Source organism: Dendrobates tinctorius, unplaced genomic scaffold (assembly GCF_039654945.1).
Source record: "Dendrobates tinctorius isolate UK_male_01 unplaced genomic scaffold, ASM3965494v1 ptg000155l, whole genome shotgun sequence".
Taxonomy (NCBI): domain Eukaryota; kingdom Metazoa; phylum Chordata; class Amphibia; order Anura; family Dendrobatidae; genus Dendrobates; species Dendrobates tinctorius.
In genome coordinates this window covers 21,023,895-21,048,241 of record NW_027361822.1, presented here as the reverse complement: position 1 = coordinate 21,048,241, position 24,347 = coordinate 21,023,895, and the positions used below count along the sequence as shown (strand labels likewise).

General features: G+C 43.8%; 1 protein-coding gene and 1 pseudogene across 1 annotated transcript in view; both read right to left on the bottom strand.

Annotated features, from left to right (window-relative positions):
* Positions 1-24,347, bottom strand: part of LOC141051185 (uncharacterized) — a 195,287-nt gene that overhangs the window by 23,408 nt on the left and 147,532 nt on the right. The window contains 1 exon segment of the mRNA XM_073548049.1: positions 19,085-20,013. Coding sequence (XP_073404150.1) covers positions 19,085-20,013 — 929 coding nt within the window.
* LOC141051111 (uncharacterized) lies at positions 20,457-22,822 on the bottom strand (annotated as a pseudogene).

The following is a 24,347-nucleotide window of genomic DNA, read 5'->3' as shown; positions in this document are numbered from 1 at the left end:
TCGATGGCACAGCTGTGACAAAAGTGACTAGAGGATAAGGGAGATTGGATTGCTTTTAAAAAAGCAGTTTGCGGAGCAGTGGGTAAACAGCAATGCCAGCCTGTCAGGAAGCCTTAGAAGGCAGCCCAACAACCAACACCACTGATACACCACTATATAGCCTCCCCTTGCACTGCACACACAGTGACTGGTGTGTTGTGCAGGCCAAATTGCTAGCAGCAGAAGCAGTTTTTTTTTCTTCTCAGCAGGACAAAAAAAAAAAATTGGGATTGCTTTTAAAAAAGCAGTTTGCGGAGCAGTGGGTAAACAGCAATGCCAGCCTGTCAGGAAGCCTTAAAAGGCAGCCCAACAACCAACACCACTGATACACCACTATATAGCCTCCCCTTGCACTGCACACACAGTGACTGGTGTGTTGTGCAGGCCAAATCGCTAGCAGCAGAAGCAGTTTTTTGTCTTCTTCCCTGCCTAACGCTCTCCTTACAGAATCAGCAGCAACCTCTCCCTATACTAAGATCGGCAGAAGTAAGATGGCGATCGGCGTGCACGCCCTTTTATACCCCCTGTGACGCCCACCAAAGCAAGCCAATCACTTGCATGCCCTTCTGAAAGATGGTGGTGACCCGTGCCTATGTCATCACGTTGTCCACAGTGTCCGTGGATCCTGATTGGCTGAAAAAGAGCGCAAAACAAACTTTTGAAACGCGACTTTGGCGCGTAAGTCGCCGACCTCGTGGCCGACCTCATCCTAGGGTCGGGTTTCGTTTCATGAAACCCGACTTTGCTAAAAGTCGGCGACTTTTGAATTTTTTCGACCCGTTTCGCTCAACTCTACGCGGCACGTGATACTGTCCTGTGTGACACGGCCCGCAGGCCGGTAACTAAAACAACAAGACACGGGGAAACGGGAAACAGTTACAACGGGGGGCCCTGCGATAGGGAGAGGGGACGTGGAGACCTCCTGCACTCCCCTGAGTCAGTGTCCCTAACGCTCCTAACGTTCCCTATGCCGGTTCCGCACCTGACGCCGATCAGAAACCTGTCGCACTAGCACACCCTAAACCTATCCCTTGCTAGGGAGCTGGGTGGTGCAGGCACTGGCCCCACCGCTGTACTAAAACACACTAAGGAAAAAACACAAACAGGGAAACACCACTTAGCTTTACTCTGTTGCACTTGCTCCTGGCAACAGAGTCCACCACCAGAATGCAGCTCTCCTCCTGAATCGCTGCCACCAAGCTCTGTCAGAGCTACAAGGAAATCCCCTATGACTCCTTCAACACCAGGGCTAAGACAGTGCTGCAAGGAATGCTCTCCAGCTCCTTCCTCCACCAAGGATGGTTGAAATGAACACTATCACCAACACTGATTGCAACACCTGTGACTCTTTTATAGCAGAGCCAGAAAAATCACACCTGCATTATCATCATGTGTACTTAACTAAAAAAAACAGAGTGCAATGACGCTCACCACCACCGGGGGCAAACTAGAACAAAAGACACCACAGTGCAATAATCCTAATGGCCACTGGGGGCAAAAACCAAACTTAAGCACAGCTTAAGAAAAAAAAAGGTTACCTGTGCTTTTATCAGTCCTGATTCAGCATGGATCATGACAGTACCCTCCCCTTAATGAGAGGCCTCTTTACTCTCAGGACCGCTCCTCATCAGGGAACCACCTACAGCAGGGACGCCCAAACCCAGAGTTCACCCCAGCAACTACCTGCACGTCAGGTTGATGACAAACGAGCCCGCTGGTATTGGCAACGTTTCTGGAGGCGCCACACATCTCCGAAGCGCTGACCTGGGGAACGAGTTGTGTATGTGTATGTTTGGTATGAGCTGGTAACACTCCACAACACACTTCCACTGGATGTTTTTTTGTGGCCACCCATACACGCTCGTTCACACACAGGTCCGGACCTGAACGTTTATTGCCACTCGTTCGTTTGTCACCATTTGGAGAACTCTTTCTGTGATTGACAACAGAGGCGTCCCCCTGTGTCACCACACTCACACCCCCGCACTTCACCAAGGGGTACACCACCCTCCAACCCCTTCCACCATGAGGTCTGCGCCTCCCAGGGTTGGCCAATGGCGAGGGTTGAGACTTGCCCCTACTCTCCTGCAGCACATCTGCTGCTCTCACCGGAGAGGAAGAGAGACGGCAGAGATAGTAGTTCCTAGGCAGCAGTCCTCACACGAGTGCCCCCAGCTGACCACTTCCCTCCCCCGCCAATCTATTACCGGGTTGTGTCTTTTCAGCTAAGGGAGGTCTAAAACAATAGGTGCTGGCATTCCCTCCAAGACGTAGCATGACAAGGACTCCTCACGATGTCCTATACGCAGATGGATATTCTCTACGACTTGGGTCAAGCTCCCCTGGCTCAGTGGAACAGAGTTTATGGCCTGGACGCTTATAGGCTGGGCTAGTGTCCTACACCTCAGACCATGAGTCTGGACAAAGCGAGCATCCACCAGACTGACTCATGCTCCGCTGTCCACAAGCACCGGTATCACCTCCGGTACCCCGCCAGCCAAGACCTCTGCTGACATGGTACCTTGGGAGGGCAAAATGGAGCAAATGTATACTCCCTGCTTGCCTCCCTCCAAGCAACCAGGGGAATGCGGCTTCTCAGATGGCACAGATAATTTGGCGTGCAATGGGCAAGCCTTCAGGACATGACCAGTCTGCCCACAGTACAAACATGCTGACACCACTCCCCGAACCGTAGGCAGCTCCAAATACAAACTACTGTAGCTCCTCCTACTTGCATAGGTTTGTCTGGAGACTTGGCATGAACTGGGCAGGCTCTCATAAAATGGCCAGGCTTCCCACAGGAAAAGCATACCCCCCCACCACAACGAGCCGCAGACACCCCCTTTTTTGTATCAACAACACCGGGCTGTCTGAGTTCCTCCGTCCGAACTGGTAGGTCCTCCTCCCTAGCGAGGACATCAGGGGGCACTTTTTGTATATGTCTTTCCCTAAGGCGTCTATCCACCCAGTTGGCAAGGGACATGGTGGCCTCCAGCAACCTGGGGGCGGCGTACTGCACCAGAGTATCTTGCAACTTTGGAGACAAATCCTGTACAAATTGACTCCTAAGTGCAGGGTCATTCCACTGAGTGTTAGTGGCCCATCTCCTAAACTCTGAGCAGTACTCCTCAGCAACCCGGGCTCCCTGTTTACACCTACGGATTCGGGATTCCGCCAGGGCGGCGCCATCAGGATCTTCATACACAAGTGCCAGAGCCACAAAAAACTCGTCCACGGACACCAATGATGGAGAATCGTCCGGTAGGGAGAAGGCCCAGGATTGGGGATCCCCTTTAAAAAGGGACATAATGATTCCCATCCGTTGCTCTTCACTCCCTGATGAATGAGGGCGCAGCCTGAAATATAATTTACAGGCTTGTTGAAACACCAAGAATTGATCTCTCCCTCCAGAAAATCTGTCAGGGAGGGATATCTTGGGTTCAGGCTGAGCCTGTTCCTGAACCAAGCCCCCAGAGCCCACCAACAGCCGCAGCTGCTGCACCAACCCTCCGCGCAGCCCCCTAATCTCATTAGTAAGGATCTGCAGCATTTGGGCAAAGGGCAGAACTGGGTCCATGGCTCAGCAGAAAAAAAGTTATGGGTTGGTGATAATATCACGGTGACCCGTCCTGTGTGACATGACCCGCAGGCCAGTAACTAAAACAACAAGACGCGGCACGTGATACTGTCCTGTGTGACACGGTCCGCAGGCCGGTAACTAAAACAACAAGACACGGGGAAAGGGGAAACAGTTACAACGGTGGGCCCTGCGATAGGGAAAGGGGACATGGAGACCTCCTGCACTCCCCTGAGTCAGTGTCCCTAATGCTCCTAATGGTCCCTATGCCGGTTCCGCACCTGACGCCGATCAGGAACCTGTCGCTGTAGCACACCCTACACCTATCCCTTGCTAGGGAGCTGGGTGGTGCAGGCACTGGCCCCACCGCTGTACTAATACACACTAAGGAAAAAACACAAACAGGGAAACACCACTTAGCTTTACTCTGTTGCACTTGCTTCTGGCAACAGAGTCCATCACCAGAATGCAGCTCTCCTCCTGAATCGCTGCCACCAAGCTGTGTCAGAGCTACAAGGAAATCCCCTATGACTCCTTCAACACCAGGGCTAAGACAGTGCTGCAAGGAACGCTCTCCAGCTCCTTCCTCCACCAAGGATGGTTGAAAGGAACACTATCACCAACACTGATTGCAACACCTGTGACTCTTTTATAGCAGAGGCAGAGCAATCACACCTGCATTATAATCATGTGCACTTAACTAAAGAAACCAGAGTGCAATGACGCTCACCACCACCGGGGTCAAACTAGAACAAAAGACACCACAGTGCAATAATCCAAATGGCCACCGGGGGCAAAAGCCAAACTTAAGCACAGCTTAAGGAAAAAAAAAAAGGTTACCTGGCTGGACCACACAATTAGCACAAAGGATTTAGATGCTGAAATGTGGACTGGTGTCTGGACCACACAATTAGGACAAAGGATTTAGGTGCTGAAATGTGGACTGCAGGCTGGACCACATAATTAGCACAAAGGATTGATATGATGGAATGTCGATTTCACACAGGATCCTATCTATCTAGCCTCATTACTCTGTTATACTGAGGAAATGGTGTCAAAGTCACATGTACGTTTTTTATGTAGCGAAGGACATGTGACTTTGGCAGCCAATGACACAAGCCCTTGTGTCTGGACATTGTGGATGGTTTCTGCACCGATTGGCTGCCGGAATCTCCACACATTAAGTTAATAAAAAACAAATAACAGTCCTCCGCTCCTCTGACCTCTCCCCACCGCATCCCCTTATCAATCATGCCCTCCCACCTTGCTTATCGTTCATAACCTCTATCCTAGCCAAAGTCCTAACAAAAGCAGTAGTAGGAACTCGATCATTTACCTAATTTTGGCCAAATTTTTCTTACTTTGAGGAAATGCTTTAAAAGCCGAACACGAATCCGAATGTGCAATGTTCGTGCCAAACTTGAGATTGGCTAATGTTTTCTAAACAAGTTTGCTCATCTCTACTAATGAATAAAGCATTGGGGAAAGTCTCAGGTGGAGAAGACGGTAGTTGTCTAGTGGCAGCATGGTAACCACTTGTTTTGTGATACAGAGGATTTACACCTTTGATAAAGCAGCCATAGCCAGACAGCAGAGAGTGCTCTGGGAACCAATCCAAGTAGAATCCTAGAGAATTTAGCTAGAGATTGGGTTGAGCTCCAGTGTCAGAATGGCAGCAGCCAACAACCTGACCTTATGGCTGAAGAAAACAAAATATACAACTAAGATGCTAATAGAGAATCAGACCGTAAATAATCATCACATAATTGTATCAGCCAGTGACTGCGAGGAATTGGTGACTTCTTGGCATTTAGTGATTACTACTCACCTGGGTAGTCATATGTAGGAATCTCCTCTTTACACCACTCATCACCCCTCACATATGTCTCTGTAGTATTAATATGGGTCAGATCTTCACCCTGAAACAAATATTGTAAAAGTCACAGACAGATGGAGAAGTCACATCTATGATCAGCTCTAATCCTGCCATCTCCACCGTTCTCATTACACAAGTATAAAACATATAATACTGGTGGATAAAACAAGACTGAGCACAAGACCTTCACAGCCATCTACACATCATAGGGGAGATCTCATGACACCTTCTCTCCATCTACCTGATGATCCTGAGGAACATCGGGATTTTCTTGTATATAGCCCATTGGAAGAAGAGGACGGGGACATCTCTCTGGTGTTGTCCTCTTACTGGATAGGTCTGGAGAAAACAAATAAAGGGACTGAATTCATTCTTTACATACAGATAATTATAGGCCGTGTGTATTTAGTCCTGTCTGTTACCTGGTGATGTGAGGGGCTGGGGAACCTCCATCATGACATCATTGTAGAGATCTTTGTGTCCTTCTAAATACTCCCACTCCTCCATGGAGAAATAGACGGCGACATCCTGGCACCTTATAGGAACCTGACACATACAATGATACCGTCATCCCCCCGATCCCTCCATAGTGTTACTGTATAATGTCCCAGCATTCCCAGCAGTGTCACCTCTCCAGTCAGCAGCTCAATCATCTTGTAGATGAGTTCTAGGATCTTCTGGTCATTGATGTCCTCATGTATCAGGGGGTGGGGTGAGGGCCCCGTTATTTGACTCAGGGGTCTTCCCCATCCCTCAGACACAGGGGCCTGACAGCGCTCACTAGAGGTCTTCTTCACTACTGTGTAATCCTGGTTATGGAGAGACACATTAATAAATCTCACTACAGACATTTCCAGAGGCCTCACCTCTCCAGTTCTGTCCATCTGTTATTCCCATAGATAAGAATGATGTAATGTGACGTCATCAGAATCTCTCACCTCTCCAGTAAGCCGGAAGAGGATCTCTAGGGTGAGGTGTAATATCCTCTCCGCCATCTTGTCCCTGTCCATCCTTGATGGGTCAATCAGGAAAATTCTCTTATATAGAAGATCTCCACTGAGAGGATCCGATATTGTAGGGACCTGAATGGGAAGAAGATGACAATGAAACATCAGAAAGATCCCATGTAATAATACAATAACTGGAGATAATAAGGGAACGTGTAGATGTTGTATTCTCAATATGGTTCTTAAAAGGTATTGACACGAAATGCGAAAGGGGTTACTGCCCCCTGCACCCAGTAAAGAGAAACCCCCAGCACCTACCTCCACCTGCACAGCCCCACACCATATATATGGCTGCTCTGTGCGCACAGGACCTGGGATGAGGTCACAGTCATGTGATCAGCCACAAGGGGAGGAGTCAAGGAATTCCATACCAGCGTACTTGGAGTAGAGCCTTGTGTGTATATGATGATGAGTTGTTTGTATGTGAATTGTAGGAAGCAGAGCTGTGTATGATGTTTATTCACCAGGGATTGTGTATGTTACCCCCTTGGAGGTGATAATGAAAAGTCCAAATTACTTTTTGCCCGGAATCATGAGGAGAGAGCTGTTAGACCCGTTTTGGGGGTCTCTGGAGGTGTGAAAATGACCTTGGCAAAGTATATAGAATTTCTGACTGACCAATTTCTTCCATGGTACAAAAATCAGGAGCAAAATCACCTTCATGCTGACAATGCACCACCTCATGCTGCAAAGAATACCTCTGAGCCATTGGCTGCTATGGGCATAAAAGGAGAAACTCATGGTGTGGCCACCATCTTCCCCTGACCTCAACCCTGTAGAGAACTTTTGGAGTATCATCAAGCAAAAGATCTATGAGGGTGGGAGGCAGTTCACATCAAAACAGCAGCTCTGGGAGGCGATTCTGTCATCCTGTAAAGAAATTCAAGCAGAATTAGAGGGGGTTTTAGTGACTTCTTCCTCTCATCCCATTGAGGCAGGAGAACCGATGCAAATTGTGGACTGCAGAGTCCAAGGAGGGAATTGAACTTGAAACACCTGCTCGTTTCTGTCTATATTGTGGTCGAATGTGTCATGTAATGAATGATTCAGTGTTTCAGATACAATAATGGATTTCTTAGAGGTAAAAAAGAAAGAAAAAACATCATTAATATGTAAGGACACTGGTTCTAAAGGTTTGAAATGATCTCTCATGCAGACTACTGGTTGTTTTTCATTAATATCTTTGGTTTCCAAATCTGGAGTCATAGTTACCTCTGCAATTGTTGATCTTATTGTCAGTGATTTTCCTATCGAGTGTGGGTACACAGTTTCAACACTTGGCAATAGCGTAGCTACCGGGGGCAGAGGGTGCCGTCACCCCGGGCCCCTTGTTCTGAGGGGGCCCACCCAGAGCTACTGCCACTGGATTCGCCACCTGAGTTGTAATCAGGGTTACTGGTTAGGGGCCCACTCAGATTTTTTGCACCACCCCCTTAGCTTGAATCCCTAGCTACGCCTCTGACTCTTGGTCATCATATGCACGTATCAGCAATTGATAATTCTTCCATTTCCCAAAGCCATGTTACTTCTACGGTTGAGGTATGAAAAGGTCGAAGACCCCGTATAAAACTGAGTAAACTGCTGGCATCCCATTAAAAGGGGGGGGGTAAACTTGCCAGACATAAGAGGATATAATCTAGCATGTATTTCTTGTTACATAGTAGATTGGTTTAAAAACACTAATGGGTTTTCTGATACGGCACTGGAAAAATCGTATGCATATCCGTGGAACTTAGTCTCCTTATTACACACACCACAAAGCCTAAAGCCTAAAAAAAATTAACATTCAATAGTGTACGGAGACAATAGCTACATGGAAGGAACTTAGGACAAAATTCAAATTATCATGGAAAATCTCGAGAGATTTACCCATATGGGGAAATCCAGCATTACAACAAATAGCAGAAAACAAACTATTTCAGGAATGAAGGGTGAAAGGGATCCACAAGATTGCTAATCTACTGTATGAAGAAGAAAATAGGTGGCTGAGTAGGGAAGAGATAATATCAACATTCAAGCTAAGTGAACACAGCAATTCCTACAATTTGGACAAATAAAAGGAACAATTATGACACATTTGATAAATGTGAGGGAAGAAACGAGAAGGAATGCAATGGACAATCTATTACTTGACAGAGCAGGCACACACAATATATCCACAATATACAGAGGCTTAACCGCTTCCCGACCGCCAACAGTAGATAAATGTCGACGCTTGCTGGGCTTTGTGCAGCGCTGACGTTTATCTACTGTCGGCGGTTTTGTGCCCCCTGGGACCCCCATGTACTTTATAATGCGGGGATCCCGGCGCACAATGCTTGCTGTGACCCCCAACCTCATCGAGACCTGATTGGTTCAGGTCCTGATGATGTCAGCGTCACAGCAGCCAATGAGAGAGATTGCCGGGAAAGCTTGTTGTAGCAACGAGCTGTCCCGACTATCTGCCTCATAGTAATGCTGCTTCTCCTCTGATCTCCTGTCAGTGCGAGATCAGAAGAGAAACAGTGTGACAAGCGCTGCTGGCAACAGCTGTGCCAGGCAGCGATCTTGTCACACAGTAAAAATAGCAGGTACGCAGGTTAGGGCTAGTGATATAGTTAGGGTTAGGGTTACTGTTAGGGTTAGTGCTATAGTTAGGGTTAATGCTATAGTTAGGGTTAGTGTTAGGGTTAGAGTTACTGTTAGGCTAAAGTTAGGGTTACTGATAGGGATAGTTTTCCTGGTAGGGTTACGGTTAGGGTTACTGTTAGGCTAAAGTTAGGGTTACTATTAGGCTAAAGTTAGGATTATTGTTAGGCTAAAGTTAGGGTTACTGTTAGGCTAAAGTCAGGGATATTGTTAGGATAAAGTGAGGGTTATAGTTAGGCTAAAGTTAGGGTTATTGTTAGGTTAAAATTAGGGTTAGGGTTGAGGCTAGGGTTAGGGTTGGGGGTAAAGCTTGGGTTAGGATTGAGGCTAAAATTAGTGTTAGAGTTGGGGCTAGGGTTAGGATTAGGGGTATGTTTGTGTTAGGTTTGTGATTAGGGATATGGTTAGGGTTGGGATTAGGGTTAGAGGTGTGTTGGGGTTAGGGTTGGAATTAGAATTGGGGGTTTTCACTGTTTAGGCAGATCAGGGGCTCTTCAAACACAACATGACGTCCGCAGACCATTACATCAAAGTCTGCATTCAAAAACGGAGCTCCTTCCCTTCCGAGCTCTGCCATGCGCCCAAACAGTGGTTCCCCCCATATATGGGGTACAAGCATTTTCAGGACAAATTGGACAACAACTTTTGGGGTCCAGTTTCTTCTGTTACCCTTGTGAAAATAAAAAATTGGGGGCTAAAAGGTCATTTTTGTGGAAAAAAAGGGATTTTTTTTATTTTCAAGGCTCTACATTATAAACTTTAGTGAAACACTTGGCGGTTCAAAGTGCTCAGCACACATCTATGATAAGTTCCTTGGGTGGTCTAGTTTCCAAAATGTTTTCTCCCACATATGGTGTACCAGCGTACTCAGGACAAATTGGACAACAACTTTTGGGGTCTAATTTCTCCTGTTACCTTGTGAAAATAAAAATTGGGTGCTAAAAGATCATTTTTGTGAAAAAAAATGATTTTTTAATTTTCACAGCTCTACATTATAAACTTTAGTGAAACACTTGGGAGTTCAAAATGCTCACCACATATCTAGATAAGTTCTTTGGGTGGTCTAGTTTCCAAAATGGGGTCATTTGTGGGAGGTTTCTACTGTTTAGGCACATCAGGGGCTCTGCAAACACAACTGACTCAAGCAGACCATTTCATCAAAGTCTGCATTCCATAACATCACTACTTCCCTTCCGAGCCCCACCGTGTGCCCAAACAGTAGTTTTCTCCCACATATATGGTATGGGTGTACTCAGGACAAATTGGACAACAGCTTTGGGGGTCCAATTTCTCCTGTTACAGTTGTGAAAATAAAAAATTTGGGGCTAAAAGATCTTTTTTGTGGAAGAAAAAGATTTTATTTTCAAGGCTCTACATTATAAACTTTAGGGAAACACTTGGGGGTACAAAGTGCTTTCCACACATCTAGATAAGTTTCTTGGGTGGTCTAGCTTCCAAAATGGTGTCACTTGTGGGGGGTTTCCACTATTTAGGCACATCAGGGGCTCTCCAAAAGTGACATGTGTCCGATCTCAATTCCAGCCAATTCTGCTTTGAAAAAGTCAAACGGCGCTCCTTCCTTTTCAAGCTCTACCGTGCACATAAACAGTGGCTTACCCCCACATATGGGGTATCAGTGAGCTCAGGGCAAATTGCACAACAACTTTGGTGGTCTCATTTCTCCTGTTATCCTTGTGAAAATAACAACTTGGGGGCTAAAAGATCATTTTTGTGGAAAAAAGATTTTTTATTTTCAAGGCTCTACATTATAAACTTTAAGGAAACACTTGGGGGTTCAAAGTGCTCACCACATGTCTAGATAAGTTCCTTGAGTAGTCTAGTTTCCGAAATGGTGTCACTTCTGGGGGGTTTCCACTGTTTAGTCACATCAGGGGCTCTCCAAACGTGACATGGCGTCCAATCTCAATTCCAGCCAATTCTGCATTGAAAAAGTCAAACGGCGCTCCTTCCTTTCCGAGCTCTGCTGTGCGCCCAAACAGTGGTTTACCCCCACATACGGGTGTTGTGAGTTCATTTTCCCCTTCATTACTGAGGCCCGAGGAACTCCCTCTTCTGGTAAAGAAAGGTAGTGAGCCTGATTATCAAACACCTGAGGCTGATGATGATGACTGGCTGAGTGGAGTTACTGACTGGATATAAGGCTGCCGACGCCCTTCTGCCCTGTGGGTGATTTCTCTGTGGGATCCTTGGAGACCAGTCTGAATTCCTGCTCCTCTAAAGCTAAGTTTGCTGCTCGGCCTTTTGCTTTGGTGCTTTGACTTTGTTTTGCTTTGTTTTTCTGGATTTCTGCCATTCCCTGCTGGGGTGTGCTGAATTCATTTAGCTCTGTCTTCTGAAAATACCTGAGTGCTGATTTAGTTTTTGAAGCCTAGCGGCTTCAGGGCCTTTTTCATATCAGCTTGTTGGCTTATGTCTTTGATAGGGTTTTGGCAGATTGCAGACAGCAGCCTTCCTGTCCTTTCCTATCTAGGTAGCTTTGGGCCCCGTCTTTGCTCAATCTATCTTTCTGTCTGTGTTAGTATTTTCATCTTGCTTCACCATCATTATATGTTGGGGGCTGCCTATTGCTTTGGGGTCTGCTCTGGGGCAGTTTAGATTTCCCCTTTCTTTCTTTAGGCCTATGTAATTCTCCGGCTGTGATCGAGGGGTCTAGGGCATCGTAGGAACCCCCCACGGCTACTGCTATTTGTGTTGATAGGTTCAGGGGTCTGCAATCTGATAGTTGCCAATGTCTCTGGTTTTCTGGACTTAGCTTGTATTTCTGCTTTTGCCTCCTACGGTGACTCATTCATAACAGAATCACCCGCCATACCGCAGATCCTAGGGTACTCAATAGCAGGAAAGAATTGTAAAAAAAAAAAAAAAAAAGTGTGTATATTTTTTCCTCTATATCTCTGAGGCCGTAGGGGGAATTTTTTTTTTCTTTCTCTCAATGGAGATAAAGCAATTGTCTGATCATGTGGAGCAGCTCGCTGCGGAAGTGCGGGGAATTTCCGCCTACCTTGCTCATTCACATGCTGCTGAACCAAAGATTCCTACATCTGATGTATTTTTTGGGGATCGGTCTAAATTTTTGAATTTCAAAAATAATTGTAAATTATTTTTTGCCTTGAAGCCTAACTCGTCAGGGAGCTCTGCGCAGCAGGTTAAAATTGTCATCTCTTTGCTGCGTGGCGATCCCCAGGATTGGGCGTTTTCTTTGAAACCAGATGATCCTATTCTGACTAATGTGAACGCATTCTTTCAAGCTTTGGGGTTGTTGTATGACGAACCTAATGCCATTGATCAGGCTGAAAAGACCCTGCTGGCATTGAGCCAGGGTCGTGATTCTGCAGAATTGTACTGTCAAAAATTCCGAAAGTGGCCAGTACTTACTACCTGGAATGATAATGCCTTGGCTGCTCTCTTTCGGAAGGGGTTGTCAGAAGCCGTAAAAGATACTATGGTGGGATTTCCTGTTCCCTCTGGTCTTGACGATTCTATGTCATTAGCCATTCAGGTTGATCGGCGTTTGCGCGAACGCAAAGCTGCACGAGAGGTGTTGCCACCTGTTGAACAAATGTCTGAACCTATGCAATGTGATAGTTTTTTCCAGAGAGCAGCGTCAGGAGTTCAGAAGGCGTAAGAAGTTGTGTTTTTTCTGTGGAGATGCCTCGCATATTATTTCTGTCTGTCCTAAATGAGAGAAACGCTTTGCACACACGTTTTCTGTTGGGGGTGTTCAACCTAAGTTTCTTCTGGCTATTACTCTGATCTGCTCCCTGTCCACATTTTCCGCCAGGCTTTTGTGGATTCGGGAGCAGCCCTAAACCTAATGGACTTGGATTTTGCTAAACGTTGTGGATTTCCGATGACACCTCTGCAGACGCCTATCCCTTTGAGGGGGATTGATGCTACTCCTTTGGCTAAAAATAAACCCCAGTTTTGGACCCAGGTGGTAATGCGGGTCGCCCCAGACCATCAAGAAAATTGCAGATTTTTGGTGTTGCATAATCTGCATGATACTATTGTTCTGGGGTTTCCCTGGTTACAGATTCATAATCCAGTTTTGGATTGGAAATCTGTGTCTGTGGTGAGTTGGGGTTGTCGGTGTGCCTTTAGTGAGGCTCCGGTGTTTTCCACCTCTCCTCAGTCGCATGATGTTCCTGATTATTTGGCGGACTTTTATGATGTATTTAGTGAGAATGAGTCTGCGTCTCTGCCTCCTCATAGGAGTTATGACTGTGCAATTGAACTGAGCCCGGGGTGTAAATTTCCCAAGGGTCGGCTCTTCAATTTATCTGTACCCGAGCACGAGGCTATGCGATCCTATATTAAGGAGGCGTTGGAGAAGGGTCATATTAGACCATCGTCGTCACCATTAGGTGCCGTTTTTTTTTTTGTAGCCAAAAAGGATGGATCATTAAGACCTTGTATTGATTATCGTGCCCTCAACAAAATTACTGTTAAATATCAGTATCCGTTACCCCTGATTTCGGATCTATTCTCCAGAGTTAAAGGTGCTTGCTGGTTTACCAAGCTTGACCTCAGGGGGCGTATAATCTTATTTGCATTAAGCATGGGGATGAATGGAAGACAGCGTTTAATACTCCGGAGGGACATTTTGAGTACCTGGTGATGCCTTTTGGGCTCACTAATGCCCCTTCTGTCTTCCAGTGCTTCATGAACGATATTTTCCGAGATTTTGTCGATAAATTTTTGATTATCTATCTGGATGATATTTTGATCTTCTCCAAGGATTGGGATTCTCATGTGGAACATATTCGGACTGTGTTCCGGATCTTGAGGGAGAATTCCCTGTATGTCAAAGGATCTAAATGCCTTTTTGGAGTACAGAGGATTTCTTTTTTGGGATTTATTTTGTCCCCGTCAACTATTGAAATGGACCCGGCCAAGGTACAGGCCATTCACGATTGGGTTCAGCCCACTTCTTTGAAGGCCCTCCAGAAGTTTTTGGGTTTTGCTAATTTTTATCGGAAATTTATAGCAAAATTTTCTAGTATTGCCAAGCCATTGACTGATTTGACTAAAAAGGGTGCTGATGTGTTAAATTGGTCTCCAGAGGCTGTTTCTTCCTTTCAGGAGCTGAAGCGAAGATTCACCTCCGCCCCGGTTTTGCGGCAACCTGATGTCTCACTTCCATTCCAGGTAGAGGTGGATGCTTCTGAGATTGGTGCAGGAGCTGTTTTGTCCCAAAAGGATCCTGTAACATCTAAAATGAATCCCTGTGCTTTCTTTTCCCGAAAGTTCTCTCCATCTGAACGTAACTATGATGTGGGGAATAGGGAACTGTTGGCCATGAAATGGGCATTTGAGGAGTGGAGACATTGGTTGGAGGGAGCTAAGCATCAAGTCGTGGTCCTCACTGACCAACTGACCACAAGAATTTGATTTACCTAGAGTCGCTAAGCGCTTGAACCCTAGACAGGCTAGGTGGGCCTTGTTTTTTACACGTTTTGATTTTGTGGTTTCTTTTCTTCCTGGAACAAAGAATGTCAAGGCAGACGCCCTCTCTAGGAGCTTCTTTGCTGATTCTCCTGTGGTGACCAAGCCTGCTACCATCTTAGGCGAAGAGGTAGTTCTTTCTGCCATCTCGCCCGATTTGAGACGTGCTCTGGAAGAGTTCCAGGAGGACAAACCTGAGCGTTGTCCCAGTGGAAAGTTGTATGTTCCTGACCAGTGGAAGAAGAGAGTGATGTCTGAAGTTCATTGCTCTGCTTTGGCTGGTCATCCAGGTATTTTTGGTACTAGAGATCTGGTGAGTCGGTTTTTTTGGTGGCCCTCCTTGTCTCGTGATGTCAGGAATTTTGTGCAGTCCTGTGGGACGTGCTCCCGGTCTAAATCGTGTTCTCGCTCTAGTGGGTTGTTGATGCCTTTGCCTGTCCCCAAGAGGCCATAGACCCATATTTCAATGGATTTCATCTCTGATATGCCTGTCTCTCAGAGGATGACTCTTATTTGGGTGATTTGTGATAGGTTCTCTAAGATGGTTCATCTTGTACCACTCCCTAAGTTGCCGTCTTCCTCTGAGTTGGTGCCCCTGTTTTTACAACAGGTGGTTCATTTGCACGGGATTCCTGAGAACATTGTATCTGACAGAGGAGTCCAGTTTGTGTCTAGATTTTGGAGAACTTTATGTTCCAGGCTGGGAATTCAGTTGTCCTTCTCCTCTGCTTTTCACCCTCAGACCAATGGGCAGACAGAGAGAACAAACCAGACCTTGGAGTCATATTTGAGATGTTTTATTTCTGCTGATCAGGATGATTGGGTTTCATTTTTGCCCTTGGCCGAATTTGCTTTAAATAATAGAGCTAGTTCTGCCACTTTGATGTCACCTTTTTTTTGTAACTTTGGGTTTCATCCTCGATTTTCTTCAGGGCAGGTGGAGCCCTCTGCCTGCCCAGGTGTTGACACTGTGGTGGAGAGAATGCACCAGATCTGGGACCAAGTGGTGGATAAGTTATCTCTCTCCCAGGAAAAGGCCCAGCGGTTTTCCAACCGACATAGGACCATTGGTCCCCAGTTTAAGGTTGGTGATATGGTGTGGTTATCATCAAAAAATATTGCTATGAAGGTGGCTTCTCCTAAGTTTAAGCCTAGATTTATTGGACCTTACAAGATTGTGGAGATTATTAATCCGGTCTCTTTTCGTTTGGCTCTTCCTGTCACATTTAAAATCCATAATGTGTTCCATAAATCTTTGTTGAAGAGGTTTGTTGAACCTTTTGTTCCGGGGGTGGCACCTCCAGACCCTGTATTGGTTGAAGGTAACATGGAATATGAGGTAGAGAAAGTACTGGATTCCCGTCTGGCTAGACGGAGACTCCAGTATTTGGTTAAGTGGAAGGGTTATGGTCAGGAGGATAATTCCTGGGTCTCTGCCTCTGATATTCATGCCAAAAGATTGGTGCGTGCCTTTCATCGGGCTCACCCTGATCGCCCTGGTGGCGTAGTTGAGGGTTCGGTGACCCCTCCTCAAGGGGGAGGTACTGTTGTGAGTTCATTTTCCCCTTCATTACTGAGGCCCGAGGAACTCCCTCTTCTGGTAAAGAAAGGTAGTGAGCCTGATTATCAAACACCTGAGGCTGATGATGATGACTGGCTGAGTGGAGTTACTGACTGGATATAATGCTGCCGACGCCCTTCTGCCCTGCGGGTGATTTCTCTGTGGGATCCTTGGAGACCAGTCTGAATTCCTGCTCCTCTAAAGCTAAGTTTGCTGCTCGGCCTTTTGCTTTGGTGCTTTGACTTTGTTTTGCTTTGTTTTTCTGGATTTCTGCCATTCCCTGCTGGGGTGTGCTGAATTCATTTAGCTCTGTCTTCTGAAAATACCTGAGTGCTGATTTAGTTTTTGAAGCCTAGCTGCTTCAGGGCCTTTTTCATATCAGCTTGTTGGCTTATGTCTTTGATAGGGTTTTGGCAGATTGCAGACAGCAGCCTTCCTGTCCTTTCCTATCTAGGTAGCTTTGGGCCCCGTCTTTGCTCAGTCTATCTTTCTGTCTGTGTTAGTGTTTTCATCTTGCTTCACCATCATTATATGTTGGGGGCTGCCTATTGCTTTGGGGTCTGCTCTGGGGCAGTTTAGATTTCCCCTTTCTTTCTTTAGGCCTATGTAATTCTCCGGCTGTGATCGAGGGGTCTAGGGCATCGTAGGAACCCCCCACGGCTACTGCTAGTTGTGTTGATAGGTTCAGGGGTCTGCAATCTGATAGTTGCCAACTTCTCTGGTTTTCTGGACTTAGCTTGTATTTCTGCTTTTGCCTCCTACGGTGACTCATTCATAACATACGGGGTATTAATGTATTCAGGAAAAATTGCACAAAAAAAATTGTGGTTAATTTTCTCTTTTTACACTTGTGAAAATAAAAATAAAAATTGGTACTAAAGTAAAATGCTTGTGAAAAAAAGTTAAATGTTTATTTTTTCCTTCCACATTCCATTCATTCATGTGAAGCACCTGAAGGGATAATAAACTTCTTGTATGTGGTTTTGAGTACCTTGAGGGGTGCAGTTTTTAGAATGGTGTCAATTTTGGGTATTTTCTGTCATATTTACCCCCCAAACTCACTTCAAATGTAAGGTGGTCCCTAAAAAATGGTTTTGTAAATTTTGTTGTAAAAATGAGAAAATGCTGGTCAACTTTTAACCCTTATAACTTCCTAACAAAAAACATATGTTTCCAAAATTGTGTAGAAGCAAAGTAGACATGTGGGAAATGTTATTTATTAACTATTTTGTGCAATATTACTGATTTAAGGGCATAAAAATGAAAAGTTTGAAAATTGCGAAATTTACAAAATTTTCACCAAATTTCCATTTTTTAACAAATAACAAATAAACGCAAGTCATATAAAATAAATTTTACCACTATCATGAAGTACAATATGTCACGAGAAAACGCTGTCAGAATCACCAGGATGCGTTGAAGCGTTCTAGAGTTATTACCTCATAAAGTGACACTGGTCAGAATTGAAAAAATTGGCCCTGTCATGAAGGCAAAAACAGGCTCTGGCACGAAAGGGTTAAAAGACATCCTTGGGAAAACATTTAGATCTTGGGCTAAACAAATAGAGAGTGAGGAAATTAGGGAAAAAATACTAGCAGGTTGGCAGGCAGTACAGAAAAATATTTTGAGTGAAGTTTGGAGAGACACACAATTTAGGATTTTGCATAGAGCTATACTTGCCTTCAACATACCAGTATCTAAAATTATGAGAGATCCGCCTGGTACATTGTCCAAAATGTAAACTTAGAAAGTCTGATTTCCTACACGGACTCTGAGGCTGCCCTAAAGTACAAGAATTTTGGAAAGACATAAAGCATGTGATGGAAAATTTTGGCATTGGGAATATATCACAACAAAAAACAACAGCCACACAACAAAAAGGGAAGGAAAAATTAACTCCAATGTTCCACATAATTTCTCTGATAGCCAAAAGAATCTTATTAAGGGATTGGTTGAGTGCTTCCATTCCAAATCGGAAAGCTATAATAGGTCAAATGAAGACTTTATTTCACTTAGAATGGCTGGAAGCAGAATGTAACAAGGAAGAGCGTATAAAATCACTCATGACAAAGTGGAAAAGCTTTTTACTTAAACATTATACAAGCAGAGAACTTCAGGGAATTGTGAAACCCTTTGAACAGACTAGTTGGTAAATATTGGAGGACATGGGTGGAACATTGGGGAACATAAAAATAGCTGATCTGAATGTTGATGGAATAGGTGGCAGAGACACTGGTTAAGAAGTTATATAAATTATGGATGCAAACTAAATATTCTATAACGGTTTGGGATCAGGCTTGGACTGGCCCATAGGGTATCAGGGGAATTCCCCGGTGGGCCCGTGCAGATCTGGGCCCCCAACCCCACAATATGGGCAGTACTTGGCATAATTCACTTGATTCACTCTGTACAGAAAAAAGCAGCATCTCATCATTCAATAACCAAACTACCCAGTTTATTATTATAGATACAGGTAAATTTGTGAATGAGGGTAGTGTAGTAATTGCATGCAGGTGAAAAGTGGACCTCCCAGGGTCAATGATACTAGTGGGCCCTTGGCACCCCAGTCTGACACTGGGTTTATCTACAGCATTATAGAATGCTGTAGATAAGCCCTGAAAGGGTAACTCGTATCGGCCAAACCTGATGACAGGTTTGCTTTAACAGACTTTTTCTATTATGTGTTTTCTTGTACTATTTCTCAATAAAATACATGGTTTATCCCCATTTGAGTTGTTTTGATCTTGGTCAACAAAATATGATTTTCAAGTAAAACATTTCTCACCTTTCAGGTATTGTATTGGCTTCTTCCATTTGTGAGATTTTTCATGTTTAAAAAGATCTGAATAGTGGGTGAAACATTTCCCACATTCTGAACACAAATATGGCTTTTCCCCTGTGTGACTTCTCTGATGTCCAACAAGATTTACTTTCTGTGTGAAACATTTCCCACATTCTGAACATGAAAAAGGTTTCTCCCCTGTGTGGATTTTCTGATGTATAACTAAAAACGATTTCTGATTAAAACATTTCCCACATTCTGAACATGAAAATGGCTTCTCTCCTGTGTGAGTTCTGTGATGGACAACTAAAAATGATTTATGAGTAAAGCACTTCCCACATTCTGAACATAAATATGGCTTATTCCCTGTGTGACTTCCTTGATGTGTAACAAGATTTGATTTGTCTGCAAAACATTTTCCACATTCTGAACATGAAAAAGGCTTGTGACCTGTGTGAATTCTCTCGTGTCTGACAAGTTGTGATTTCTGGATAAAACATTTCCCACATTCTGAACATGAATATGGCTTCTCCTTTGTATGTATTTTCTGGTGTGCAACAAAACTTGATCTATCTCTGAAACACTTTCCACATTCTGAACAAGAATATGGCCTCTCTTCAGTGTGAACTCTCTCATGTTTAAGAAGATCAGATTTCTCTGTAAAACACTTCCCACATTCAGAACATGAATATGGCTTCTCACCTGTGTGACTTCTCTGATGTTTAGCAAGATGTGATTTAAATGCAAAACATTTCCCACATTCTGAACATGAAAAAGTCTTGCAGAGGGTGTGAATTCTCTCATGTCTTACAAGACCTGATTTCTGGTTAAAATATTTCCCACAATGTGAACATGAATATGGCTTCTCCCCTGAGTGAATTGTCTGGTGTTTAACAAGATCGGATTTATTTGCAAAACAATTCCTGCATTCTGAACATGAAAATTGTTTCTCTTTTGTGTGAGTTTTATGATGTGAAACAAGACTTGATTTTTCTGAAAAACATTTTCCACATTCTGAACATGAATATGGCTTCTCCCCTGTGTGAACTTTTTGATGTCTAATTAGATGTGTTTTATCTACAAAACATTTCCCACATTCTGAACATGAAAATGCTTTCTCCCCTGTGTGAATTTTCTGGTGTTTAACAAGATTTGATTTAGCTGCAAAACATCTTCCACATTCTAAACATGAATATGGCTTCTCCCCTGAATGCATTCTCGTATGTATTACAAGCTCTGATTTCTGGTTAAAATATTTCCCACACTCTGAACAGGAAAATCTCTTCTCCTTTGTGTGAATTTTTTGATGGGTAACAAAAGACATATTGAGGGAAACACTTTTTCCATACCCTGAACATGAAAATGGCTTCTTTGCTGTAAGAGCACTTTGATATCTAATGTCCCTTTTTTGATGTTTATTTTTATTAATAGTCTGTGATAAATCAGAAGATAGGACCTGTTTAACCAGATCATATGATAGATCTTTGCTGTGAATAAATGATGAAATATCAGGAATAGTTGCGAACACTCCAATTGTATCTTTTGTGATATCAAGTTCATCAAATTTAGAAAGTGAAGATGTGAGATATCCTTCTGTTCTCCTGGTACATTCATCTGCCAAGAATAAAGCCAATTATTATTTTTTAATAAAATAACAATGCAAATTATATTTTAACAACATTTGTATATAGAAAATCCATAATAATTGCAAGTTATGTACCGATATTCAAAAAGACAAAAACAGTTGACAATCGAACAGTAAAACTCAAAGCATGGACCAATAGAGCATGATGTTTGGCTCTTTTTGTTCATTTTGCCTCCCAAATAGTGGAATAAAGAGCCATAAAAGTATTTGCAGCATAAACAGAAAATGTTTTACTCATCCCACAGAAAAAAGCCCCCCCACTCAGGTATATCATTTATGAATGGAAAAATAGAGTGTCCACATTACTAGTAGCTCAAAGACTCTGCTTCCATAAACCAACGCAGCAAAATCCAAGCTCCCGAAGCCAAATGTCCCCCTTGCTTCTCAGAATCGGAGTAGGTGCTGGACCTGGTGTTGCAGTGACTCTATGAGGACAATCAGCAGCACAAAAGTGAAAGAAGGTAGATTCATCCTATAGGATACCATGATTCTAGTAAGGCAACATCAGCATTAACCTCCGCTTTCCATTAAAGACCTGGGCAGATAAGGGTCAGCATCTACTAATTTTAGAGAATGAAGTGGATCTTCCAGGGCTGTAAGCTTCAGCCAAGAGACAGGTCTCTCCAACAGAAAGTCTTCCAATGCATAATGGTGATATTTTCAAATGGATAAGCATGTGGCGGTCTAGCAGTAGAATGGTGACAACATGATTGTGATATAGAGGGAATACATGATTGATAAAGCAGCCATACCAAGTGACTGAGAAGAATCTGTGACATCCTGCATTTAGTGTTTACTACTCACCTGGGTAGTCATATGTAGGATTCTCCTCTTTACACCATTCATCACCCCTCACATATGTCTCTGTAATATTAATATGGGTCAGATCTTCACCCTGAAACAAATATTGTAAAAGTCACAGACAGATGGAGAAGTTACATCTATGATCGGCTCTAATCCTGCCATCTCCACCGTTCTCATTATACAAGTATAAAACATATAATGGTGGATAAAACAAGACTGAGCACAAGATCTTCACAGCTGTCTACACATCATAGGGGAGATCTCATGACACCTTCTATCTACCTGATGATTGGGTTCTTCTTGTTTATAGTCCTGTGGAAGAAGAGGACGGGGACATCTCTCTGGTCTTGACCTCTTACTGGCTAGAACTGGAGGAAACACATACAGGAACTGAATTTATTCTTTACATACAGATAATTATAGGCCGTGTATATTTAGTCCTGTCTGTTACCTGTTGATGTGAGGGGCTGGGGAACCTCCATCATGACGTCCTTGTACAGATCTTTGTGTTCTTCTAAATACTCCTACTCCTCCATGGAGAAATAGACGGTGACATCCTGATACCTTATAGGAACCTGACACATACAATGATACCGTCATCCCCCCGATCCCTTCATAGCATTACTGTATAATGTCCCAGCATTCCCAGCAGTGTCACCTCTCCAGTCAGCAGCTCAATTATCTTGTAGGTGAGTTCTAGGATCTTCTGGTTATTGATGTCCTCATATATCAGGAGGTGAGGTGTAGTCCCTGTAATTGGGCTCAGGGGTCTTCCCCATTCCTCAGACACTGGTTCCTGACAGCGCTCACTAGAGGTCTTCTTCACTACTGTGTAATCCTGGTTATGGAGAGACACATTAATAAATCTCCCTACAGACATTTCCAGAGTCCCCACCTCTCCAGTTCTGTCCATCTGTTATTCCCATAGATAAGAATGATGTAATGTGATGTCATCAGAATCTCTCACCTCTCCAGTAAGCTGGAAGAGGATCTCTAGAGTAAGGTGTAATATCCTCTCTGCCATCTTGTCACTTCTCCTATCCATCCTTGTAGGGTCACTCAGGAGAATTCTCTTATATAGAAGATTCCACTGAGAGGATCTTCTGATATTATAGGGACCTGAATGGGGAGGAGATGATGATGTAACATCATAAAGAATCCAATTAATGGAGATAATAAGGGGAAACATATGAGGAGATAGAACATGTAAATGCTGTATTCTCTCTTTGTTTGGAGTGGTCCCTCTAGTTTTGGGTGACAGGCAAGTACAGTACTTGTCTATTGAGTTGAACATGGGGTGAAGGTTGTGTGTTATAGAGATGGACTTGGGAGTTTAGGCTCTGTGCATGTGTGTGATAGAAGGGAACTTAGGGGAGCAAACTAGGGCTAGGTGATTTTAACAAAAAATAAAGTATTAATTAAAAAAAACGCTGAGATCATTTTCTGTTCCTTTTGCTAAACTTGGTTAAGATAAGTCTAAAAATAAAAAGACAATATATTACTCACACTTGCAGCTTCTGCACTCATCTGTCCCTTGTCCCCTCGCGGTCTCTTAGACATTATGAGGTAGTGTCACTGACAGTGGTAATAATAATGCTAAATTCCATCAAATGGTACAGTCAGTCATACAATAGTCCGCAATTTATAAAGCAGGGCAAAGTCAGGACAGCAAGAATCCACTTTAGTTGGCAGGGAATGAAAAAGTGTCATGTTTCAGCTTCTATAGTAAGACTTTATTCACACCTGTTTTTAAGTTCCTTTCATTGTTTCATTTTAACCCCTTTCAGACATATGATGATGCAATGGTACCTTCTATGTTTGGTCCCTGTCTTTGGTGCAGGCTCAGGAACTGAGCCTGCATGATTACCAGCAAATGAAGGCTGTATTACAGTACAGCCATCATCTGCCTTTAACAGCAATGAATGGAGCTGAAATAGGGTGTTTGTGTGCTTATATGTGTTTGTGCGTGTAATAGAGGGTGCATGTTTTGTGACCTGAAAATATAGAAACAAAATGTTAATACATTTCAGGGTTTTTTTTATTTTTTCGGAATTTCAGCAGTCAAACCCTACTGGAAAATCATGTTACCAGGTCATTTATATAACATAATCACTGAATCATGGGTTTTCTTTTCGCAATTTCTCTGTTGTTGGATTTTGTTTTTTCTGTATTACAGCACATTTTATGATAAAATAAATGGTGTAATTAAAAACTACAACACCACAACTCCTCTTGCAAAAAGCAATCACTCATATGGCTATGTCAGTGTAGATATAAAAAAGTATTTTCTGTACTGCTATACAACTTTTGCTCGCTCATATAATATACCGCACTGACTCTGTATCGCAGTGTATGTTTGCCTCTATGTGTATTGCTTTTCCTTGCGCACATCTCTTTGGCTAAACCACAGACAATTGCCAATCTGCAATTATAGCAGTAAGATGACCGGAGTAGCCCTCTCTGTCTGTCTAACCACTTAGATGCCATGATCCTAATGACTACGGCATCTGAGCTTTTGAACAGTCAGGATGAGTTATCTATAATCCCAGTAGTTACAGCAATATGTCATCTAAGATATACAGCTGAAACTATCTGCAGATGGGGCGGATGCTAGTACTGTGCTGCCCACTGTGTACACACCATCTCCTAAAACTCTCACAGTCTCTCTTATCCCTTATCGTTTAGACTACTGCAACTCCTTTCTGATCGTTTTCCCTCTTTCAGATCCCTCCCATTCTCTAGTCTGTCCTGAATGTGGCAGTTAGGGTCGTATTTCTGTCCAGCCACTTTACCGATGCTTTCACCTATGCCAGTCATTGCACTGGTTGCCCATTTACTATAGAATGCAATATAAACTCCTCTCTGTCACCCACAAAGCTCTCCACAGTTCTGCACCACCCTATATCTCCTCCCTCATCTCTGTCTATCGCCCTACACGTTCCCTCCATTTTGAAACTGACCT